The 22,584-nt window shown below is 41.0% G+C and overlaps 1 protein-coding gene across 1 annotated transcript in view; it reads right to left on the reverse strand.

Annotated features, from left to right (window-relative positions):
* kif26ba (kinesin family member 26Ba) overlaps nt 1-22,584 on the reverse strand; it is a 234,885-nt gene that overhangs the window by 11,888 nt on the left and 200,413 nt on the right. Inside the window, exons 12-27 of the mRNA XM_088334902.1 lie at nt 16,607-16,778; nt 12,710-13,026; nt 12,480-12,654; nt 12,075-12,204; nt 11,730-11,961; nt 11,561-11,662; nt 11,298-11,425; nt 10,912-11,091; nt 10,577-10,842; nt 9,741-10,296; nt 8,492-9,354; nt 8,180-8,412; nt 7,948-8,097; nt 7,578-7,804; nt 5,056-5,312; nt 115-265 (exon numbers count right to left, since the gene is read on the reverse strand). Coding sequence (XP_088191028.1) covers nt 115-265; nt 5,056-5,312; nt 7,578-7,804; nt 7,948-8,097; nt 8,180-8,412; nt 8,492-9,354; nt 9,741-10,296; nt 10,577-10,842; nt 10,912-11,091; nt 11,298-11,425; nt 11,561-11,662; nt 11,730-11,961; nt 12,075-12,204; nt 12,480-12,654; nt 12,710-13,026; nt 16,607-16,778 — 4,139 coding nt within the window. The remainder of the gene's footprint in view (nt 1-114; nt 266-5,055; nt 5,313-7,577; nt 7,805-7,947; nt 8,098-8,179; nt 8,413-8,491; nt 9,355-9,740; nt 10,297-10,576; nt 10,843-10,911; nt 11,092-11,297; nt 11,426-11,560; nt 11,663-11,729; nt 11,962-12,074; nt 12,205-12,479; nt 12,655-12,709; nt 13,027-16,606; nt 16,779-22,584) is intronic.

Raw genomic sequence — 22,584 nt, forward strand, 5'->3', positions numbered from 1 at the left:
TTGGGAAATTTCATGTGACACACTAGAATAGGTCTCATGGCACACTAGTGTGCCCTGGCACGCTGGTTGATAAACACTGGTGTATACTGTACGTACTCTGAAAATTTCACTTACACTCAGCGGTCCACGTTTGAGGCTTCAGCATCAAATGCTGTTTGGTCTGTTCCAACTCTTTCTTCAAACACTGGTATTTGGCTCGGACTTCACAGATGCGCTGCTGACGATGCTCTAGCAGGCGAAGCTTGCCACTGACGAACACCGCCTCCTGATACAAAAATTGAGTGTATAAGTGTTTGGGAAGACCAACAGCCTTTGTACTTCCGTACTCGCAGACTTCCACACAATCATACTTTTCAGACAGTGTTTTTTAGCTGCAGTGGCAATTGAGAGGTAGTGAGCAGCTGAACATGAGTAGCTAAAGTGTGTTCCTCTTAAAAAACTGACTCTTATTTCATGTTTTGGAACCTATCGAACCAATCTGTGCAATCACATTCTGACTAGTGTTGGGTATGTTACTTTGAAAAAGTAATTGGTTATAGTTACTCACTACTTATTCCAAATAGTTACTTATGCATTAATTAGTCCATTGTAAAAGTAACTAGTTACCAGGGAAAGTAACTATTTTCAATACTTTAAAAATAAGTTGTCGTACGTCAAAGAATTTGAAAATTTTTGAGCAGTATTCGAGTCAGTTAAATCGAAAAGAACACCTCTAACTCCTCACCCGTAACATATTTATCATACACTTGAAGTGCAACAAAAATAAACAGCACACAATATAATAAAATAACAATCAGCAGTTAACAATATAAAGTGGGTTTAATAAATTTAATCTTAACTCTCACAACCTGAGAAAACTGGTCAAGTAGACATATTCTACTGTTCCTCAAATATTTTGTTCAAAACAAAAGTAACTGTAAAAAATATAAAGTGTGTTTCACTTTATGGAATAAATCAAAATCTCTAGTCAGACAACTGGTCAAGTAAACATATGCCACTGTACTTTAAGTATTTGTTTAACACTGCAGTGTAAAATAAATCAAAACTCTCACAACCTGAAACACTATATAAGTAGAAATGGCCAACTGCACATCAAATACTTTGTTTACAAAAAAGTCAACAATAAAACACTATAAAGTGACTCTCCAATCCCTATCCCTATGTGATGTTTTTTTTGCTTAGTAACAAAATAACTACACTACTAATACCACATTGTTACTGAGCATGTTTGGTGTGTTGGTAATGTTAACAGTTGTATCTTACGGTTTTCTTGCGAGTGACACGAAATTAAACACCCGTCAACGCCAACACGACTTGTCTCAATGTAACGCACTGCTTTTGACTGACAGTAATAATAACGACGTTGTAATGGCAGAAAAAATAATTAGGTAGATTACACCGATACTGAAAAAAATAAAGCCATTACGAAACGGCGTTATTTTTAAGAGTCTTATTTCCAACACTGATTTGAACAATACTAATCACGAATCAAATGTTTTCACATCACATTAAGTGTGGTGGGGAAAACATAAAGTGGTGTCTTTACTTATGAACGTTTCTATAAATGCAATTTCCAGCAAACAAAAAGGTCAATTTTTGAAGGATATTGAATCCATGTACGAAATAAATTACAGGTTCAAAAGGCGAAAAAAAGTGGATTGTCCAAGCTGTGTGTTTTTCGCAACTTCACGTGCATATGGATGGACAACTCTTGTGGATAGCTTAACTCTTTTTTTTCTCCATAGTTTTGTTCTTTAATGTACTGTATTTTCCGCGCTATACAATTAAAGGGCGCACCCCCACAAACAGTCTCATCTCATCTCATTAGCTGCACCGCTTATCCTCAGTAGGGTCACGGGGGTGCTGGAGCCCATCCCAGCACTCATCGGGCAGTGGGCAGGGGACACCCTGAACTGGTTGCCAGCCAATCGCAGGGCACACAGGGACAGACAACTCGCTCGCTCATTCACACCTAGGGACAATCTGGACCGGCCAATCCACCTGAAATGCATGTCTTTGGAATGTAGGAGGAAACCGGAGTGCCCGGAGGAAACCCACGCAAGCACGGGGAGAACATACAAACTCCGCACAGTAAGTCCGGTAGCTGGATTTGAACCCACACAGGAGGTTCCCAAGACATTAGAACTGTGCCGCACACACGCTAACCACTGCGCCGCCGTGCTGCCCCCCCAAAAGCAGTCTTTTGTCATATTTTTTCATACTTCCAGTGCACTGGACTGTAAATCGCATTAAATCGAGACTACAGTAAGAACTACAGTAATGCATTAATATGTGCTGCTAACCCAAATCTTAAAAAAAATGTATGCAATGGAAATAGAAACTGGGGTAAATAACATGTACTTCTTCTCCTGAGCGTCAATAACTGTGAAAAAAACAATAGTGTGATAATGAGATATGGTCTAATGCAGAGGTCGGAAACCTTTTTGACCCAAAGAGCTATAAAAGCAAATATATTTTGATAATTTTAGGGGAGTGAGCCACACCGTTAAAGTTAAGACAAAATTCAACAAAACTGCAAAACCCGCACTCCAGACAAAAGCTAATTCTTCATTACATTTCATTTCACTGTGTGACATTTGATAATTTGATTAAATTTATAAAACAACAATAATACCAGAGCCTATGTACCGTATCAATACAAAGATACCACTTAAAATTTGTCTCTTTCTCTCATGTACGTAAAGGAACAGTGTGCAATATTTACTCCCTCCTAGTGGTGCAAAAAAAACCTTTATTCAGTTAAAAAAAACATTGATTTGAATACTAGGCAAAATACAGTGGTACCTCTTACAAAAGTCTCGATATACTAAAGTTTCAGGTTACAAACTACCTGAACCGGAAAATATAGTTACAAAGGCGTTTCTGGATACTTAGTCAAAAATACAGTACAGTACGCGCTGCCATTTTCTGCTCCCAGAATTCTACATGGCAAACCGGTCCGTAGACGTGAATTTGTTAATGCGCTTGGTGTCCCCTTCCTGCTCTGTAAACCGCCTACTGTATGGTACTGGTACGAAGAGCTATCATTCACAATGAACCCTACGAAAGACATGCAATAAAGTGGAAAAGGAGAAAAGAAGAGGAAGATACTTTTTCTGGCAATCAAAACAAAGCAAGCGATAATAGAAAGGTACGAAAACACACATCGGCAGGCAGGAGAAGTTCAGAGACGACAAGGAGAAGGGAAGAGGTGTGCAGCCATCATTCCACCAGCCCAAATTAAAGACATTTTGGCAAAATTCCATGAAGTTTAAGAATTTGTGGAAAGGAATCACCCAAAAAAGTGTTGACAGGTCGGGCTATTGCTCATTATGATGACGTCTGCCTCGCACGTTTCTGCCGGATTCTCAAAAGCTGGCAAAAGCAGACGTCATTGTCAGCGTTTCTAGAAACGCATGGCAAAAAGCATGGCTGAGGACCAGTAGACAAATGGTAAATTCATATTTTTATTATTTCTTTTATTTTTGTTATTGTTTTTTTATGATGTGCCTCTCGTTTTATGTTGTGCGGTAATTTAATTTTATTACGTATTTGTTGCATGTTCTGATCTCTTTTAAAATTTATGAACAAAAATATCATACCTTTGCGGGGCTTGGAATGGATTAGATCATTTCCATTCAAAAGCCTTCTGTACTTACAAATGTTTCAAGTTATGAAGCTACTCCCAGAACAAATTAAATTCAAAAGTACAGGTACCACTGAACACGAATTAGTATACCAACGTAATAAAAAAAATCATAGTGGAATCCTATTCATAGTAGTCAGGCATGTTTCTCTGGTGTTTTTTTTTTTGCTTGTAGTGGCATTGGTTTTCATTTGCATTAGACAACAGTGCTATCTAGCGGTCAAATATTACACACTGGGGATTTAAGTGTTGAGGCTCATTTTGACCATCATTCACTTCAATGAAAACATCAGGCGCTGAAAAGTTCGAGCAAAGTCCATGCAAAGTCATTACTCAGTTTCAGTGTTCTTGCAATAAAATGTGTTTTTTTTTTTTGCAAGCAAAGTCGCTCTCTGTTTATGGAACGCAGTATAGATATTGGATGTATCACAAATGCAAAAATAAAAGCACAGAAGTAAGACTTCAGCTTGAAATGTATCTTTTTTCCCAAAAATGTCCTCAGAAGTTTTTATGAAATCGTGTTGTGCCTGATAATCAGGCGGTTAGTATCACAAAAACATAACCTGCATAAAATATTGAAGGAGTCACAGAAGTATCTCAAAACCTAATTGAAAAAAAAGTTCAACAGCCCCTGTCCATCAGAGCCGACACCCTTCGTTGAACTATGGTGCAGGGTGACATTATGATGGGGGCTGCTTTGTAATCTCAGTGCCTGGACAGATTTTCAAACATGTGCTGGAGAGCGACCTGATGACGCTTTGGCGTGCAGTAGCCTCAGCTGTGTAACCTATGCTGCAATATCATTGATGTTAAAGAAATAATCAATTGGAAAAAAATAAAAATAAAAATGCACTGTTCCACTGAATTGAAACATTAAATGTTTCAAGATGTAAAAATACACATCTGTTTCTGACAAAATCCTGCACTCAGGTTTGGTCCCCCCCCCCCCACTTGCTTGCCTTTACCTCGTTTGGTCATTTAATTACTAGCTCTGATTTACTCCTCACACCTGGTGTCACTTGTCCCGATTACCCTCTAATCACACCTCTCCCTCTTCACTTTTTGAACACTTTATATCCATGCCTCCGTGCTAGTTCGTTGTCTTTTTTGTCACTTTCCAAGTTTTATTTCCACAGACCTTGCCAATACAATGTATTGCCCCTCTTTTGGCCTTCTGGCTCACGAGAACTTCCTGCTGAACTCTTGGACTGCCACCTTTGCTGCCTGCTCGATCACCGACCCCTCGTGTGGCTTTTGGATCACAACTGCTAATTCTCGTGATGCAGATATCGTTGCCCCGATATCTGATTCCATGTGTACCTACCCCAGCCTGAAATAAAGACCACTGTACTAACCCGTGTTTCTACATTGTACTTCTGCACCACCGAGTGGGGCCCGGACAATCTCACCTTTGTCCCCACCTTGTCCCTCCTCTTCTGCAAGCCTTCAACATCATCAATCTCATAGACTTTGATCTCAAACTCTGTCGCGGTTCCGGAACCGCGCGTGTTTGTGGAGGCAGGCGGGCCGAGCGGTCCGTCTACCCAGCATGCACTTAGGCTGGAGGAAGAAGAAGAGGAGCACGTGGCGGCTTGTTTGGCAGAGTTGTGAGGAGGTGTGGAGGAGTCCAAAATAAGGGCTGGCATCAGCCGACGACGTTGAAGACCTAAAAATGTTTAAATTCAGGAAAAAGTATTAAAAGATAGGTATTGTTAGGTGGTTTTCAGTTTTGCCTCAAGTACTTTCTTTATTAGAAAAAAAAAGAAAATCACACTTGGATTTAGAAGGGGTGGGCGTGTTCATATCTACGTACAGAATACAATTAAAGACAGTTATGGTGGCGCTGTCTTAAGCACAGTACAAGAACGCGTAACTTACCCCTATTAATATTCTGATGCGTTTTCTACCGTGTATACTCGCATCCAAGCCCACATTGCATATTACTCTATCTTTATTACAGTGTGTATTTTATATAGCACTATTTAAATACTCTATAGCAACACGTTATATTGGGTATTTATGTATTATATTCCTTTTACTTTATTATTGTTTTATTTTCAACACAAGTATACTGCTGGAAGTGTGAATTTCCCTATGGGGATGAATATGGTATCTATCTATCTATCTATCTATCTATCTATCTATCTATCTATCTATCTCTCTCTCTCTCTCTCTCTCTCTCTCTCTCTCTCTCTCTCTATCTATCTATCTATCTATCTATCTATCTATCTATTAGCAACTATAGAATAAAATGAAATTAGAGGGCTAGTTAATATGTGCATATTTGATTGTGTCACATGTAGATTGTCTGCTTCAATTTGAGTGTATACAGTAATTTGTAACTAGATTATAAATTTCAGAGTGGCACGCTACTTTTTGGGGTCAGTAATCTGGGGGCGTAACATATTTACTTTTTAAATGAAGTAACTGCAACTAATTGCCCTTTTTCAGTAACTAACCCTACGCTAGCTAAACCTCACTTAGGCATTATCACGATGACAGTGAGCAAGCTTTGGAAAAGGTCAGCAAGTCCATACAAAACCCAAACTGGAAGAGGCGATTCAGTACGTCAGTACCTCACCCAAAAGGTTATTCCATTTTAAATCAATAATCAGGCCCACAATGTGCTGAACTGCCCGTGTCCAAGCTGATTTGATGCACATATCCATTGTCATGCTCAAGCAGCAGCGTGCGCCTCAGCAGCCGTATTAAAACTCCTTGGTAATGTGCTGGGGAATGTGGATTCATTATAGCCAGCAGCAGCAGCAGCTTCCCTCGACCATTTCACACATGGTTAGTTGAGGTCACCTTTCCTACCTGACTTCTGGTGCAAGCACATTCATTCACTGCTCAACGCCACACACACACACACACACACACACACACACACACACACACACACACACACACACACACACACACACACACACACACACACACACACACACACACACACACACACACACACACACACACACCAAGTACACTTCTTTTTATTTCTATTTCCACTGCTTTTCAACACACCACACTACACTTTGTCACTGTGTGGACTTTTACAGCTTCCAATCGATCTTCTGAGATACCGGACAGAAGCACAATCCTTTATGCTGAAGGAAATGCTGAGTGAGCATGCTAGCCTTGCACTAAAATTGAAAGAATATTAAAATGCTAATTTTCATAAGTGTATAAAATAAAGATGATTATTATTATTTAACAAGTGAAATGATGAATAATTGCAATACAAAAAATAACCAGCTGTGTTCAGAGAATGAGGATCATCATATTTTGTTTCTATTCATATTTATTTTGTTTTTATTGCATTTTAACCATTGTGTGTGTCAGTGTATGTGGTGTTTTGGGTTGTTGGGTGGGGATAAAGAAAGGGATTTATTTTGTTTAATTGTGTTATTGTACAAACAGTTTTATACAGCACTTATCTATAATTGTTATTACTTGGTTGTGGTCTATGTTATTAGTTTAGTATTAGTATTTTGGAAGTAGAATTAAATAGACTCAGTCAATCACTAATACAATTATTTTATTAGAAAATCATGATGACCCACCACTGGTGAGCTATTTACAGAACAGGTCGAAGGGCACCTCATCTGTCTTTGTGAGACAAATGCCTGGAATAGATAGAATATGATAAATCGGGGGTAAATTTGATCTTTACAGCAATACATGCGAGCAAGGATAGTAATAAGGAAGTCTCGTGAATTGGATTCAGGCCATTTTATTTATTAATGCTCAGTGCAAATTCATGGCTTATTTCCTATTTTTACAATATGAGTTATTTTTAATTACTATTTAAATTCATAAAGGAAAGCCCTTCATGCAATCATAAACTAAGATTGCCACCCCAACTGTCTATTAAAATTAACTAGGGTCAAGCAATAATTCAATTAGTGCGCTAATGAAATGCACAACTCACCTCCAAAGTGACCAATGTTGCTCCTGCTCTTTTTGTTGCTTTTGATGCTGCGTCTAGAGGAGGCAGTGGCTGAGCTGTGCTCGCTGAGTGAGTCTTGTGCCGAGGAAGTACTTCCCGTGTTTTCGCTGCTGTCTCTTAGCATGCTCTCGTAGCCGCTGCTGCCACCGCTGTGGTAGAACAAGGTCGTTTTCCCCATGGCTGGAGGTAGTTCGCCGCTGAGTACACTACTGTTAAAGTAAGAAAAAAAGTATTTTGCATATTAGATTAGATCATTTTAGGGAACAAGATAGAGCCAAGGCGGAAAAATGTCTGGTTTCTTTAAACAATCAATAACCTTACTAAATGTTGGTATATGCAGCTATGCGAATACCTGTTATCACTGGCATGGCCACTACTACATCGATGTGGTCGTCGCGGAGCCGTGATCTTGCTGTAAGGAGAGGGAAGGCTTTGAGCCGATGCTGTTCTTTCCTCTCCTGGTCCACTCCCAGTAACACCTCCTGCCATGAGTGGCCCTCCACTGCCAAATGACAAAAACATGGTTGTAAAATGTTTTCATTGTTATTTTAAAGGTAACTTTGGAATGGTCAAAACAAGCCAACCTTGCTCCTCCAGGCCCTTTGTCCTCTGTTGGATCTGCAGCTCCTCCCTGAACATGATTCCTGGAACGTGAACTGTTGCTTCCTTGGAGGAGTTCTGATATGCGACCGTTGACTGCCCGTAGAGGCAGCTTTGCAGCCAAACTTCCTCTTTGGCTGCGGCTCAGAGACTGTGTAGAAAATGATGGTGGAGAAGGTGCCAAGTGCTGCACAGGGCCCTGGATAGTGCTTTGTGGCTATGGAAACCAACAGCATAATTTAACGAGTTGAGGCAATTATGAGTCAAGGTATGATTGTATGGATGATAAGCAGTACCTTCCCATTTGGCGGAAGACTTGAGCTTCTACTCGAGGCTTGGCTCAGAGACTTGTTTGAAAAGCTGAGAGTCTTGGTACTTGAGGCAGACAGACTCCTGGATTTGGGACTGCTGGCCATCAGCAGCTTGCTGACAGCTGAAATCTTTGACTGAGTGCTCGATTTGGCAGGCGACTGCGGAGCACTGCTCGTACCGGGACTCCCCCCACAGCCATTCCCGGCACGAGTTAGGCTGCGACCCGTACGAGGTATAGTGCCATCTCCTTTTGAGACTCCCCTTCGACTACTCTCGGCCCTTTCAGGCGAGAAGCAGTCGTAGTGGTGGGAGCCGTTGTGGGCTCGCCCAAGAGAATTAGTTCGACCTGCAAGTTGCTCCAGCTTGGCGCTAAAGAGTTTACTACTGTCTATACTGAAAACACGTTGCCTGGTGCCACATGTATCATCTGTACAGCTGTCCACCTCATGGATGGGCTGGTGCAGTGGACTTGATGCCCTGTTGCACAGGTCGAGGCTTGACTTGCGTACAGGTGGTAAAGGCGGTACCCCTCCTTTCTTATGGGAGAAAAATCCTTGTTTTCCAGTCCATCCCCGGCGATCAAGTGTGGCACGTGGACTGCAGGGAGTTGAAGAGGGAGAATTGATTTTTTTGTACTCCGTTGTGCTATCCAAGCCATTTTGACGATTCAGACAATGCCAAGCACGAGGGAGACTGGCAGTTCGGTGGATTTCTGGGTTGTAGTTCTCAGTCAAGTGTTGTCCTTGGCTCATGCCAGTGATCATCTCACAACTGTCCACCACTCTGTTGAAGGAGTCTGGAGATGACACAACCTCTCCACCTGGATTAGAACCACCAATACCGGCTGCTGATGAAATAATTAGAAATGTGTAATCAACATTCCACAGACAATCTACATTGTTAATATTATGCATAATCAAGCATAGCTACTGTGGCACTTAATTTTCCTATGAAAGTCAATGATACTATGTGTCTCTCAGTGGAATGCCCGTTTTTCATGTCTCCCATGCACAAAAAAGTTGATTTCATGAGCAGAATTAAAGTGGAAAGCATGAAAAAAAGGCAAGACAATAGTTCCGGAGGACCTGAATTTCCTAAAGCTAGCCAGGAAAATGTGCATAGAAAAACTGATTGTACCATTCCTCCCATGACTTTTGTGCGGTATTTCAAACCATAAGAAGAAAATAAAGGTTTCATAATATGCTTGGTGTAGGCAAAGTAGTATTTTCTTACCATCCTGGGAGTAATTCTCAAGGTTTCCATTTCCAGTTGCTTCACTGAGCCTTCCATTGTCTGTACCACGCATCAGCCATGGATCCTCAAAGATCATCTTACTTGATATGGAAGCTAATTGTTCCGTGTTGAATTTTGTTGGTGAGGAGCACATATGAGTTTTTGTAGGTATAAATAGGTTGATTGGGGTCTTGAAGGCAGGGAAATTCCCAATGACGGTCAAAGACTGGATGTTCGTTTTAGCCATAGATGGAGGCGTTTTTCTCAATCTGTCCTTGGTTGGTGTTACCTTTTCCGCTCTATTCTCTGTCAGTGATTCCTTCTGACTCTTTATTCTAGAATGTCCATTGCTTACACTGTCTCCTGATGCATCAGATCCCAAGGACATTTGGTTGGGTTCAGCTAAAGCTTCCCCCAGATGACTTTGGGATTGGCTGAAGCTGTGAAGGGAGTGCTCACCCTCACTGCTCCCACTCAGATCACTCATCCAAGAAGAAATTGGGGTCACAACAGAGACTATCGTATCCCCTTCCATGCGCAGCTTGGCCATGGCCACCTGTAAAATAAATTCATTGACAAAAATAAATATGTGTGAGTCCTTATGTGTAATGTATTGGGTTTGATTAACATTTTGAACACAAACACATGTGAAGGGATTATATCATACATGTATCGTAGTAAATAAGTTGAGTTTATTGTAGTAAATAAGAATAATTGATCTGTTCAAGCTACAAAATCAGACACAGAGTATAATCAAGGAGGAGAACTGGCCGCGAACCTCCTCCATTTTTAATCAAAAACAATATTAAGGTCATTAAAAGGTCATCCACACCAACCTCTGCCATGGCGACAACCTCTGTAACCGCAGAGCTTGTTGCAATTACGTGATAGTTCTCTGCAGGTCCGTCCTCAATAGGGCTTGTGTAAACTCTACTTGGCTGAGCGCCCACTAAGCAGCAGTCACTATTGAAGCTGATAATGCTTGGTGGGCGACAGGTTAGATGCTGAGTCGTCATAAAGGCCTTGTCATCAAGAGCTTCTTCCTCTGCAGCCTCAGTATATGCTGAAGAATCATAACATTGCAAGTGATGTGCAGCTAGTCCTGCACCAGTAAAAAGTGTATCAGTTACGAACACTTAAGTATCAATTCATCGAGCAACATTTTGCTCACCCTCCCTTTGTGTATCCAAGGGGATCTGAGGAACGTCATCATCGCAGAGTGTCTCAGCTGAGCCCAAGCTGGCAGACAGGGATTGAGTTGGATCTTTAACTTGAGGACTCATACCAAGAGGAGATGTTCTGGATAGTGGACACTCAGTAGAGGAGCGACCACTGTCTGCAGCCAGGCTGTCTGCATTGCAGAAAAAATTTTTTTTTTAGAATTCATTAATGGTCCAAGAACCACTTGTGGCTTTTTATGCCACTTCTCCAATTTCAGTTGATTTGGGACAGGATGCAAGCTCTACCCTAGACATGTGAGCAACCAATCACAGAGAAATAACTTTAAAATGTACATTGTGATGATAGATAATTAAAAGGATTTGCACAAATACTTACTGTCAGAGGTTAATGCTTCGGTAGCTTGTCCATCCTGAACCAATGTATGTGAAGACAGTGGTGATGTTGCTGGTATCACTCCCTTCTGAGTGTAGACCTTACACCGCTGTGATGGTGAAGACGGAGGTCTGTTGACACCCCAAGTTTTAAATCATAGTTATTTATTTAAGTCCACATGCAAATGCTTCTTAGAATCACAGAAAACTGAAAACAAGTTTTGTATTATCAAGAAGGAATTTTACTTGTTTCATATTGAACATCACCTGTATTCTGAGGTTTTTGTCAAGCTAGCGATGCCAAGGCGAGGGGATCCAAGTGGTCGAGTCTTCCCTTCATTGATAACCCCCATGTTCAGACTCTCGCGACTGTCAAGATGAGAAGAAATTCTTGAGTCGATAACAAAATACTGTAAAATGAAAAGTCCTATCTCACCTGTCATGCTGATGTGTGATTTTGGTCATTTGCAGAAGGTTCGAGGCATTGCTTCCTGTAACATTCTTATTCCCAGATATAAGGATGGAACCAGAACTCTGTGCCAGACTTTGGATCATGGTCTGAGCCAACTCTGCTTCTTCTACCACCTCATTGATATCTTGCAACTGCTCTTCATTAGTCTTCCTTCTGAAAGTTTCTGTTGATGACGATGATAGCTGGACTATACCACCTGCAGAAATATTTTTCAAGAATTAATGTGCTCATGAAATATATCATGCACCCAGAGAAAAAGAATACCGGTACCGTAATGGCAATATTAGTATTTTAATGAAAATATCTAACCTGTCTTAGCCTCTATATTTACTGGAGTTACACATCCATTCTCAGTAGTGACAGAGTTTTCAGAAAGTAAACATGGATTTTTGGATCCTTGTTTGAAGGTGGGAATTTCTTCAAAAGGAAACTTGACCACCTGAAAAGAATAAAGGAAAAATTCATTTTCATGTTAGATAGCCAGTGCTGTTAGTTTTTGTATACAAATTTAGAGTCTGTCAAAAAACAGACAAAGGTACAAAAAAAAAATCTGTTTTAGCAATTATCTAGTTAGCTCGGCACCAAGAGTTGATATGACCATTTTTTTCCAAACATATCTTCCTCATAATCCTCAAACGGATGCTCTCTTTCCCAATTTTTTTTCAACTGTTCATAATTTGGGTTGCATCTGTGTAACTCAGTGGTACTCCTTACCTCTTCACTGCCATCAATGCAGTCCAGTCTCTCCTGCAGCTCAGCAAAGGTGTTACATTTTAGACACTCAGCCCCCTCCTCTGGCACGGGAGCTAACGGCTGTCCTATTATTGACTGAGCAGCGTGGGCCTGGCCGCCTTGCTGGTTCTGGCTTTCAGCTTCGGGCTGCACACGCAAAGAAAAACTTGAGGAATAAATTATCAGATCATTTATGTCCAATGTTATATACCTTCTGTACTGCCTGACTTTGCGGCATCTCTGATTTTGCTCTCAGCAGGGCGGGAATTATCGGAACGACCTCTGGCGGCCCTTCGTTGTCTGTCAGCTCTCGGTCTGACACTGAAGCGCCGTTGGGACCCACATAGATAACAGTGTCACACGACTGCTCACTGCTCGAGTATTGCTCTTCCTGGTCTACGGACAGGCGCAGGTGTGGAAGGTCCGAGTTGGGGTCGCCGCGGTGATGGAAAGACCGCAGATGGGTTGGCCGACGCATGCGACCCTCTTCGCAGGAGCTCTCGCCTCCAGAGGAGCTGGAGGTGTACTGCTGATGGCAGATGATCATGACAGGCACTAAAAGTGGGTTATTCTTCTACAACACATGTGGCAAACTCAAGAGTCGCAGGCCAAATGTGTCCCACAACATAATTTTATATGGCCCGCCAGACAATGCAGAGAGCAACACAAGATGTAAATGTCAAACAATGACATACCCCACTTGCAAAGAACCAATGCGGTATTTGCTGACTAAAATGAATTAACTAGAGAGCATTGAGGAGACCCACCCATTATATTTTACTTGAAATAAAATAAGCTGTTAAAGGCAATACAAAAAATACAAAATGAAAAAAATGACATCTGGGTGTCTTTGCAGAAGTTTAAAGAAGCTCCAGGTCCTTTCTAAAAGAGACAAGCATAATGGCCCAGCATTGCCGGCTCTTCTAGAAAGGTGAGGTTGTTGTGGCCGTGGTTTGTTGAAAAAGTTCCAGGGAGCCACTAGGATACGCCAAACGGTCACATGCAGCTCCAGAGCTGCTTCTACATGAAAGCAGATGTTTATCGAATTTGTTGGTATTTATTGGGGTTGCCTGAATACGAAACCTCGCTAAAGAAACTTTCAGAGGCCTACAGTACAACTGTGTATATTTTCAAGAAGATCGGTTAAACCTATTCAGAGCCGAAATCTCATACGAAGGCATACACATGGACACACACACAAACGCACATGCACACGCACACACACATATTTATCTGGGTTTATTTAGCATTTTAGATTTAGAATATGAAACAGCAAAGTAACAGCAGCAAAGTTCCTCTATTCAGGTAAACATTTATAAGAAAGAATAATAATAAAAAATAAGCAGAAAGACTTTTTAACCATTAAATCAACATTTAAAATGATTGTTTTTATGCCCTGTTTAGTCTGCATGAGTTGAATAAAACTGTCATTGGAAATGAATGTAATCTTTGTTTTGCTTCTTTTTTCTTTTTCTTTTAACAAATGCACAGTTGATAAAACACTACTACAGATTAAGTCTCATTGAAGGAAAATATATTAAGGAAAAAACCCTCAATAATCCTTTTATAATGAAATCCTACAACCAGAATTATAATTTGATTGTGAGCCTCCGAAATGACCCCCAGCTGTCCAGCTAAGGCACAGTATCTATGTCATTAATTTACAAGTCTGGCCCTCCTGAGAATGTTTTTTTACCATATAGCCCCCAAGCTAAAATGAGTTTGACAGATTTTGGATTGCATTTGTACTTCACAGAGAAGTCACAGGAAACGAATGAGCAATTCTATTTCCAATATTTATCCAAGTAACTGGTAAGAATATTTACTTACTGTTAACGCTTCATAGCTCATTTTATGATTTGTATTAAGGAACAATGAAAGATTGTTATTCTAATGACAATGATTGTCTATTGTATTTATTTTGAGAACAGAAAAAGCTTCTGCTTTCACCCTCGCTTCTTTGAGCGTTTTTGGGGCAAGATAAAACAGTGTAATTCTACACTTTTATCAAGGTCATAACAGCCGATACCATTTTGATGTACTGTTGTATGAGTGAACCAATTCATCGCCTGGCAGGCAAAACCAACCTGTAAATCTCTTCTAAGTTGAGCACAGGAAGGCTCTGCATAGTTTGTGGCACTGTGGAAGTACACATTTATGGAAAGATCTTGTGCTTGGTTTATGAGGGACTTAAAGCAGATCTCACCGTTGTGAAAGTGGGGTAGTAGAGAAATCCTTTAATCCAGATCACTCTAGTATGTATTTAATTATAATTAATGAAGATGGTAATTATTTGAGGGATTTAATATAGAATAGAATAGAATAGAATTTACTTTTATTGTCATTCTTTGTAACCATGCACACAGAACGAAATGTCGATACACCTGACCCGTACAGTTAAACTGTAGCGTGCCGATGTTTGTGTATGTATTGTGATTTAAATCCATGCTGTTTTGCTATACATTTATATCAAAACAGCATTTGCCACGCAAATGGATTAAAGTTATGGACATTTCCCTACACCGGGGGTCGTGAACTTTTTGGACCCAAAGAGCCATGAAAGCAAAGTATTTTGATCTATTTTTAGAGAACCACACGCACAAAATCGTAAAACAAAATTCAACAAAATCGCCAAACCCGCTCTCCAGACAAAAGCTAATCCTTCAGCACAATTTGTTTCACTGTGTGACATTTGAAGATTTGATAAAATTCATGAAATAATAATGATGCCAAAGCCTGTGTTAATTCATCCATCCATCCATCCATCATCTGCACCTCTTATCCTCAGTAGGGTCGCGGGGGGTGCTGAAGCCCATCCCAGCCATCTCCGGGCAGTGGGCAGGGGACACCCTGAATTGGTTGCCTGTGTTAATTCGTTCAGGCTTATTTTGACTGTCATTTTTGTCCTAAATAATAGTTGCAAAACAAAGTGAAAGAAAAGTTTTTCACACAATGTCACACAATACTGCAAACAAGGATACCAACGTATTTACTTTCAGTGCAGACAGCTCCGCCCATTTCTCCAGCTGTCGTTAAAATTATGTCCTATATATACTGAACCAAACCCTTTTTGTAGTCAGTATTGTCTCAGCTTCGCGCGTGCGACAATCCGCGCCATATGGAACATAACATTGAGTAATTATGCAAATTCCATTTTTATCTCCGAGCCTTATGCACTCATGAAAAGACCAATGTACGCCTCACGAGCCATAGGTTTCGGACCCTTGCCCTACACATTCAAGGCCCCTAATTAGACCTAGTTTACCCTGGTCTAAAGTCTAGTCTAATTTATGTCACAAAATTGCAACGTGAGTTTAAACATAAAAAGTGCTTGACTTATTCATCAGTGGAGTTGTTTGCCATATTTAGTCAATGTGTCAGTTTTTACATCAAAAACACATGACTGTCACTAGTTCATTAGCAATTCGGGGCTGATGGTTTCACATAGCAGCATGCAGATCTTGAGGAAATTTCCTAGTAGGGCAATATCGCGGTGGTGATAAAGAAGGCCGAGCAACAACCCCACTTCCTGTCCCTGTTCTAAGTGCAATACCCCGGTTTAAAGTGCAATACCCAGGTTTTTAAGTGCAATATTCCGGTTATGTACAGTTTTGTTATTTTAGATGTTCTTGACTTGATTTTAAAACTGTTGTGGCGAAGTATTTTATGGCAGAAGAAGTACTTTATTTTGTTATAGTACTGTTGTATGTTTTACATTGTACGTTTTACTTTATGTACACTTCACTTCATTTGCAAAATTTTAAATTAAATTGAATATTTTTCAGTTGTCATATTGACTTGTTACAGTTTTATGTGCAATATACTGGTTCCAAGTGCAATATCCCAGTTGTCTATGTTTTTTATTTCAGATGTTAATATTTTATAATAAAGATGAACACTTTATATTTTTCTATTCATGAGTCTTTAAATAGTGTATTTTTGTGAACTCTAGCGCAACCGTAATTGCGTTGTGGCAATGCAATGATAATAAAGGTGATTCTGATTCCGCTGGATAATGCTGGAAGCTTTTTAATCACTGAGTCGCCTTCTGGAGGTGAACCAGGTTCAATTTGAAATGCAGGAAAGAGGCAAAGATTTTATTGACTCACCACTGTGACCTTGGTTTTTTTCTTCTTCATACGTAGGACACGAGAAGCGATCTGGATGGTGGAGAGGCTTTCCGAAAAATCCCCCGGCGAGGCCGAGATGTGAGCGATCATGGTGGTGCGGCAGTTCATGTTGCCTAGCGACTCCCTCAGCAACATGGTTAGCTTGCTGTCCCTTGTGACACACACAGACAACAGCACACAAAAATGTATAGATACACATTCTTTGATGAAATCAATACCATCATTGCACAGGCAAACTATAAGCTAGTTATGCAGAGCTCAGGATTCGTACACCTTTTTCATGGGCAAATTCAAGCACTTTTCAAGGACTTTCTAAGCCAAATTTCCAATTTCTCCTGTACTGTTAAAAGAAGAAATCCGGTGTGAACCGCATATTTTGAAAGCCACATATACATTTGTGATTTATATATGCAATTTATACATTTATCAAGACAAATTATTTTTAAATCTTGAGTAAACAATACGTGTGTGGATATTTTTGAGACAAATCGCTCCCCACAAATTTGTTGGGTAAAAACGGGTAAAAATAAAATACTTTGGGTAAAAATAGCTTACATTTATTCTTCCCATTACAAATTACCACTGGGGAAACATGATTTATTGCATAGCCCATAATAAATGTAGATTTTTGATTCGGAATCCTTTCACTAATACACATTTCTTCATGCACTGTCCAAGTGTAGCATGCACCTTTCCAATTGGGCATGACCCGTAGGGGACAATGACATTTCATAGGAAAATACCAAAAAAATAAATACCAGCTGCCGTCAACTACTAGGGAAGAGGAAACACAATGGCTAAGTGAAGCCACGAGAGAGTGTCGGCGTCATTTTCAAGCAGACTCGTTGAGAAACATGGCAACAATTCCAAGCATTTGCAAGCACTCCACGCATAATTCGTGCACCTTTCAATCCTTGAAAATCCAAGATTAAAATTTGAGCATTTTCAAGTATTTCAAGCAACAACACGAACCCTGTGATTTTCATTCAGGTAAGAATCAGTAGAGGCAAGCACAAATCCTTTAAGGAAAGCACTGTAGGAATTACTTAAACTTATATTAGACATTTCATATCTATTAAAGGAATTTGATCTGCTGACTGGAAATTAGATTGTGATGCTACTGAGGCCATCAATCATTTTTTTTGTGTGTACATACAATACTCGTGTTACAGTGTTTTCGTTTGCCCGTGTCCCTGCGTCCTAGACGCATCATTTTTGCTGGGGACGCATAGTCTCAAAACAACGTGCGTCCTCAAGACGCAACTTTTTTTGACATTATTACCCAATTAAATTTTTTTTTTAAACAAAGATTTACCGCACTCCAAACTTTTCGTCAGGCAGATCCGGCAGATGTTGTTTTGGTCTCGCGGTTCGAGTTTTCGTCTACACGCCGATCTCGAGTTGTGTAGTGAAAAGTCCGTCTCTTTTTAGAGAACCGGCTTTTTCGGCCCAACTCATTCAAGAGAGCCAGCTCTCAAACGGCTCACTTGCTTTGATGCATTATGTTACGAATGATGATGTTGTATAAAGAAGTTAAGAAAAAAAGGAAGTATAAAAGAAGAAAATGAAAAAAAGACAGGTTTGTGGTTATTCCTTTAATCAGTATATTACTAACAATAATTTGATGCAGAAAATGAATTAATAATTTGATGATTAAAACTGAATGAATATATAGATTTTATTATATTATTAGTCCGAAATTTACGGTAGATGTGTAATAATTTATTTTATCCGGGATTGTGTTCTTTTGGTCATGACACACAGTTCATGACCATAGGTGAAGGTAGGAATGTAGATCGACTGGTAAATAAAGAGCTTTTACTTTCGGCTCAGCTTCTTCTTTACCACGACGGTCCGCATGACGGCAGATGCTGCACTGATCTGTCCGCCTGATCTCCTGCTCCTTCTTACCTTTAGTCGTGAACAAGACCCCAAGATACCTAAACTCCTTCACTTGGGGCAGGATTTCATCCCCAACCTGGGAGATTATTTCCTTCTTTTCCTGCTGAGTATCATGGTCTCAGACTTGGAGGTGCTGATCCTCATCCGGGCCGGTTCAAACTCGGCTGTGATTGGCTCTAGTAAGAGCTAAAGATCATGCCCTTAGAATACCAACAGCACCACATCATCTGGAAAGAGCAGATATACGATGCTAAACCTCCCCAAACCGATACCCCTTCCCTACCAAGGCTGCGCCTAAATATTCTTTACATAAAAGTTATGAACAGAATCTGTGACAAAGGGCAGCCCTGGCGGAGTCCAACTCCCACTGGAAACAAATCCGACTTACTGCCGGCAATGCGGACCAAACTCTGGCACCAGGCATAGAGGGCATGCGCGGTACCCCAAACTCCCGAAGCACCCCACACAGGGCTTCCTGAGGAACACAGTCAAAAGTCTTCTTCTAGTCCATAAAAAGCATGTAGACCGGATGGGCAAACTCTCAAACACCCTCAAGGACCCTGCTAGGGTGTAAAGCTTGTCCACTGGCTAGGACAAAAAACACACTTTTCCTCTTCAATCCGTGATTCGACTTCCTGATGGACCCTCCTCTCCAGTACCCCCGAATAGACCTCACTAAGTAGTTGGAACACAATCTCCTGTCCCACTTATTGAAAAGGGGAACTGCCACCCCAGAGGTACTGTCCCCACTGGCCACAACATATAGAGCCTTAATGAACTCTGGGCGGATCTCATCAACCCCTGGGGCCTTGCCACAAAGGAGCTCTCTAAACACCTCAGTGACTTTAACCCAAGAGATATGGCAACCCACCTTAGAGTCCCCTGGCTCTGCTTCCTCAGAGGAAGAAATGTTGGTCGGATTGAGGATGTCTCCGATGTATTCTGCCCACCAATTCACAACATTGGGGATGAGATACAGCCCCAAGTGGAGGAACTTAATTATCTCGTCTTGTTCACGAGTGAGGTTAGGATGGTACGGGTATCGACAGACGGATCGAAGCAGCGTCTGCCGTCATGCAGACCCTGTACTGGTCTATTGTGGTGAAGAAAGGGTTGAGCCCTGTGGGTGAAGTGTGGGTCATGAGTAAAAAAACAAGATCCTGGATACAAGCAACTTAAATGAGTTTCCCCCTCAAGGTGGCTGGGCTATACCTTAAAAATAAGGTGAGAAGCTCAGATATCAGAGAGGTACTCAGCGTAGGGACGCATTAAGAGGACCCTATTGAGGTGGCTCGGGCATCTGATAAGGATGCCTCCGGGACGCTCTCCTCGAGAGGTGTTCAGGGCCTGTCCTGCTGGCAGGAGGCCCCGGGGATGATCCAGGACACGGTGGAGAGACTATGGCTGAGTCCCATTCTTCGCACTTTCACTCGCTATGTGCCCTAGTCACTCGGTTTGCGCGTTCACGTGAAAATGGGGTGTGTCCCGATACTCTCAAGACCGAGGCAGAAGTGCCCTCAAACCATGTCGTAGCCACTTCAAGACCGAGGGGGCTCTCGACCTCCCTTGGCAGCGAAGTGACTACCCAGAAGGCTTTGCGAATTCTCAATATCAACAAACATGCCCGGAAAGGAACCGCACAAATGTAAGTAGTTTTCCACAACCACGCATGTATTTGCAACAAAATGTATTGAGATATCTTAGTTGGACGTAAATGCAATAGAAAATCGTATTTTTGCGTTAAAACATGAACATTGCAAAATCGCTACTTTACGAAGTGCACAAATCTACCAAGGGAGCTGCCAAAAAATAATCTTCACGCTACAAACTCTAAAGTAGGATAACTGCAGAAAATCACGGTTCAGCCCATCCCTGTTTGTATCTTAAACGAGTCGTGCTTTTACATGTACATGGCCAGTCGCTAAAGGAGCATAGTCAGAATAACGTTCTGGACATACGCGCTTGTTTACTGCACACAATTTCGGGTGTCGTGTTTTATTTACAATATGATTATTTCATGTGAGATCAGAATGCATTAGTTTTCATCATGCATTATGAGTAATGTCTCCGAATTTCACGTGGAAATACAGTTGAAACAAATTACTATCACACAGTCCACTGCCTTCTCTGTAAACACATATTAAGTAAACTAATTACCTTTTCAAAATGTTGTCCAAATGTGGAGACAATTCTAAAGCATATGTGATGCTGGCCAATAGAAGGCTCTTACAGCCATAAGAATAACATGTCAATTTTGTGTATCTATTCACTATCAAATAATTATCCAGAACACATCCTATAATTTCTCACATCAACTTGTTGAGCATCCTATACACAGTTGTTTTTGTGCAATACACAAGCATTAAGTAATTCTTGTTTTTTCCACCCAACCTAAAGGCCAATGTAGAACGTCCCGTGGAAGAGCTGGCCACCATCACAGGTACCACGCCATCCACACCGACGGGCACGTCGTTGGCATCTTCTAATCCGGCGCCAAACCCCAAATCACCCAGAAAAAAAAGGAAGCACGATACACTCCTTGACTTTTTGAAAGCGGAGTCTGCCGGAGTGAGGAAAAGGCTCGAGGAAACTGTGGCCAAAACTGAGCGGTTCCCGTCCTTTTTGGGAAGCTCGTGGACAAATTTCCAGAACAGTGACATCCCTGCAATGTTTCCCTTTGTTTTATAAAAGGAAAATATTTTATTTTATTAAGAACTCAATGAAGTTCCAGTTTGTGTTTTCCAGCTTTATGGAAGTATTGGTATATTTTTGTTACAATTTGTGACATATTATTTATTTACTATTATGTATTTCGGCCCAATGTGATTTTGTTTTTCTGAAAGTAAACTATTATTTAAACTGGAGTGATTTGTAGTTGTTTTCTGTCCAACAGTCACATAGTTCACACACAGTATCTCACATCATTATGAAATAAACCACCAAGGTGTTACTCAAAATAAAGATGTTTATTGAATAGTAATGCAGAAAAGCACGGAATGCAAATGTGGGTCTGACTTCCAAAGCCTAAAACATGGCTTTTGGGCAATTTATTCCATATTAACTGTGGACAATTCTGTGTATCGTGGACCTGGGAACCCTGAAGACCCGTGACACCACACGGTAGGACAGACCGTGGGCCAGCCAGTATAGGCCCTCCAGCCATGGCCCTGTTCCCTCTTTAGCAGCTCCTGCAGGGCCCACATGACCTTCTTGCTCAACCTTAAGTCCTGAATGAGTTTTGACTTCACATCGAACCATAAGCACAGGATGGGAACATTCCTGTCCAACCTGTCCACGCTTATGGGACAGCCACTCTGGAACACAATAGATAACAGACAATTTAGACATAAATGTGGGCATAGATGATGTAAGCATCATGAAAACATGTTGAAATGAGCTTTTTTATATCCAATGACAACTCTTTTGGATTAAATTCCTTATGAACCAAGGTTTTTGGGTCGTACAGGGAAGTTTGGTGACGATATTATGTCAGCTTAAGGGTCAGGTGGACTGTTCTTGTGTTTGTTTACTTTTCATCATGTCACACACTAAAGACCCCTACTATATGTCATAAAATGGCATTAAGATACTAATAAGTAGATTGCCATTTATGTCTACACAAACATAAGGTATTATGTGAACGTGCATTGTATGTTAACTTTTACTGTATTTGACCGAACGGGTCATTTTTTTAATGAGTGTACGTACCTTGTAAAGATGAATCAGCACTACATAGCGCCGAAGCTGTCTTCAGTATAGCACATTTCTCCTCCGTTTATTGGAGACACGGAAAAGATGATGAGCTTTCAGGCAATCGGTAATAACACAGCAGTAGCGGGCATTTTTAACATTGCACGAACTCTCCAACTGACACACTACAAGTTGAGACTCGAGTTGTTTACATGTGACGTAGACCAATACGTCACTGAGGTCTACAGCCAATTAATATTACCGCCATCTCCTGGACAGGGGTGGAACCTTGCAAGTCTTGTCCAAACCTTTTCCGCTTTGCACTTCACTCGCGGAGGGCACTCCTCTTCGAGGGACCTCACTGG

This window comes from Urocampus carinirostris, chromosome 4 (genome assembly GCF_059441175.1).
Source record: "Urocampus carinirostris isolate Australia breed hairy pipefish chromosome 4, RoL_Ucar_1.0, whole genome shotgun sequence".
Classification (NCBI taxonomy): domain Eukaryota; kingdom Metazoa; phylum Chordata; class Actinopteri; order Syngnathiformes; family Syngnathidae; genus Urocampus; species Urocampus carinirostris.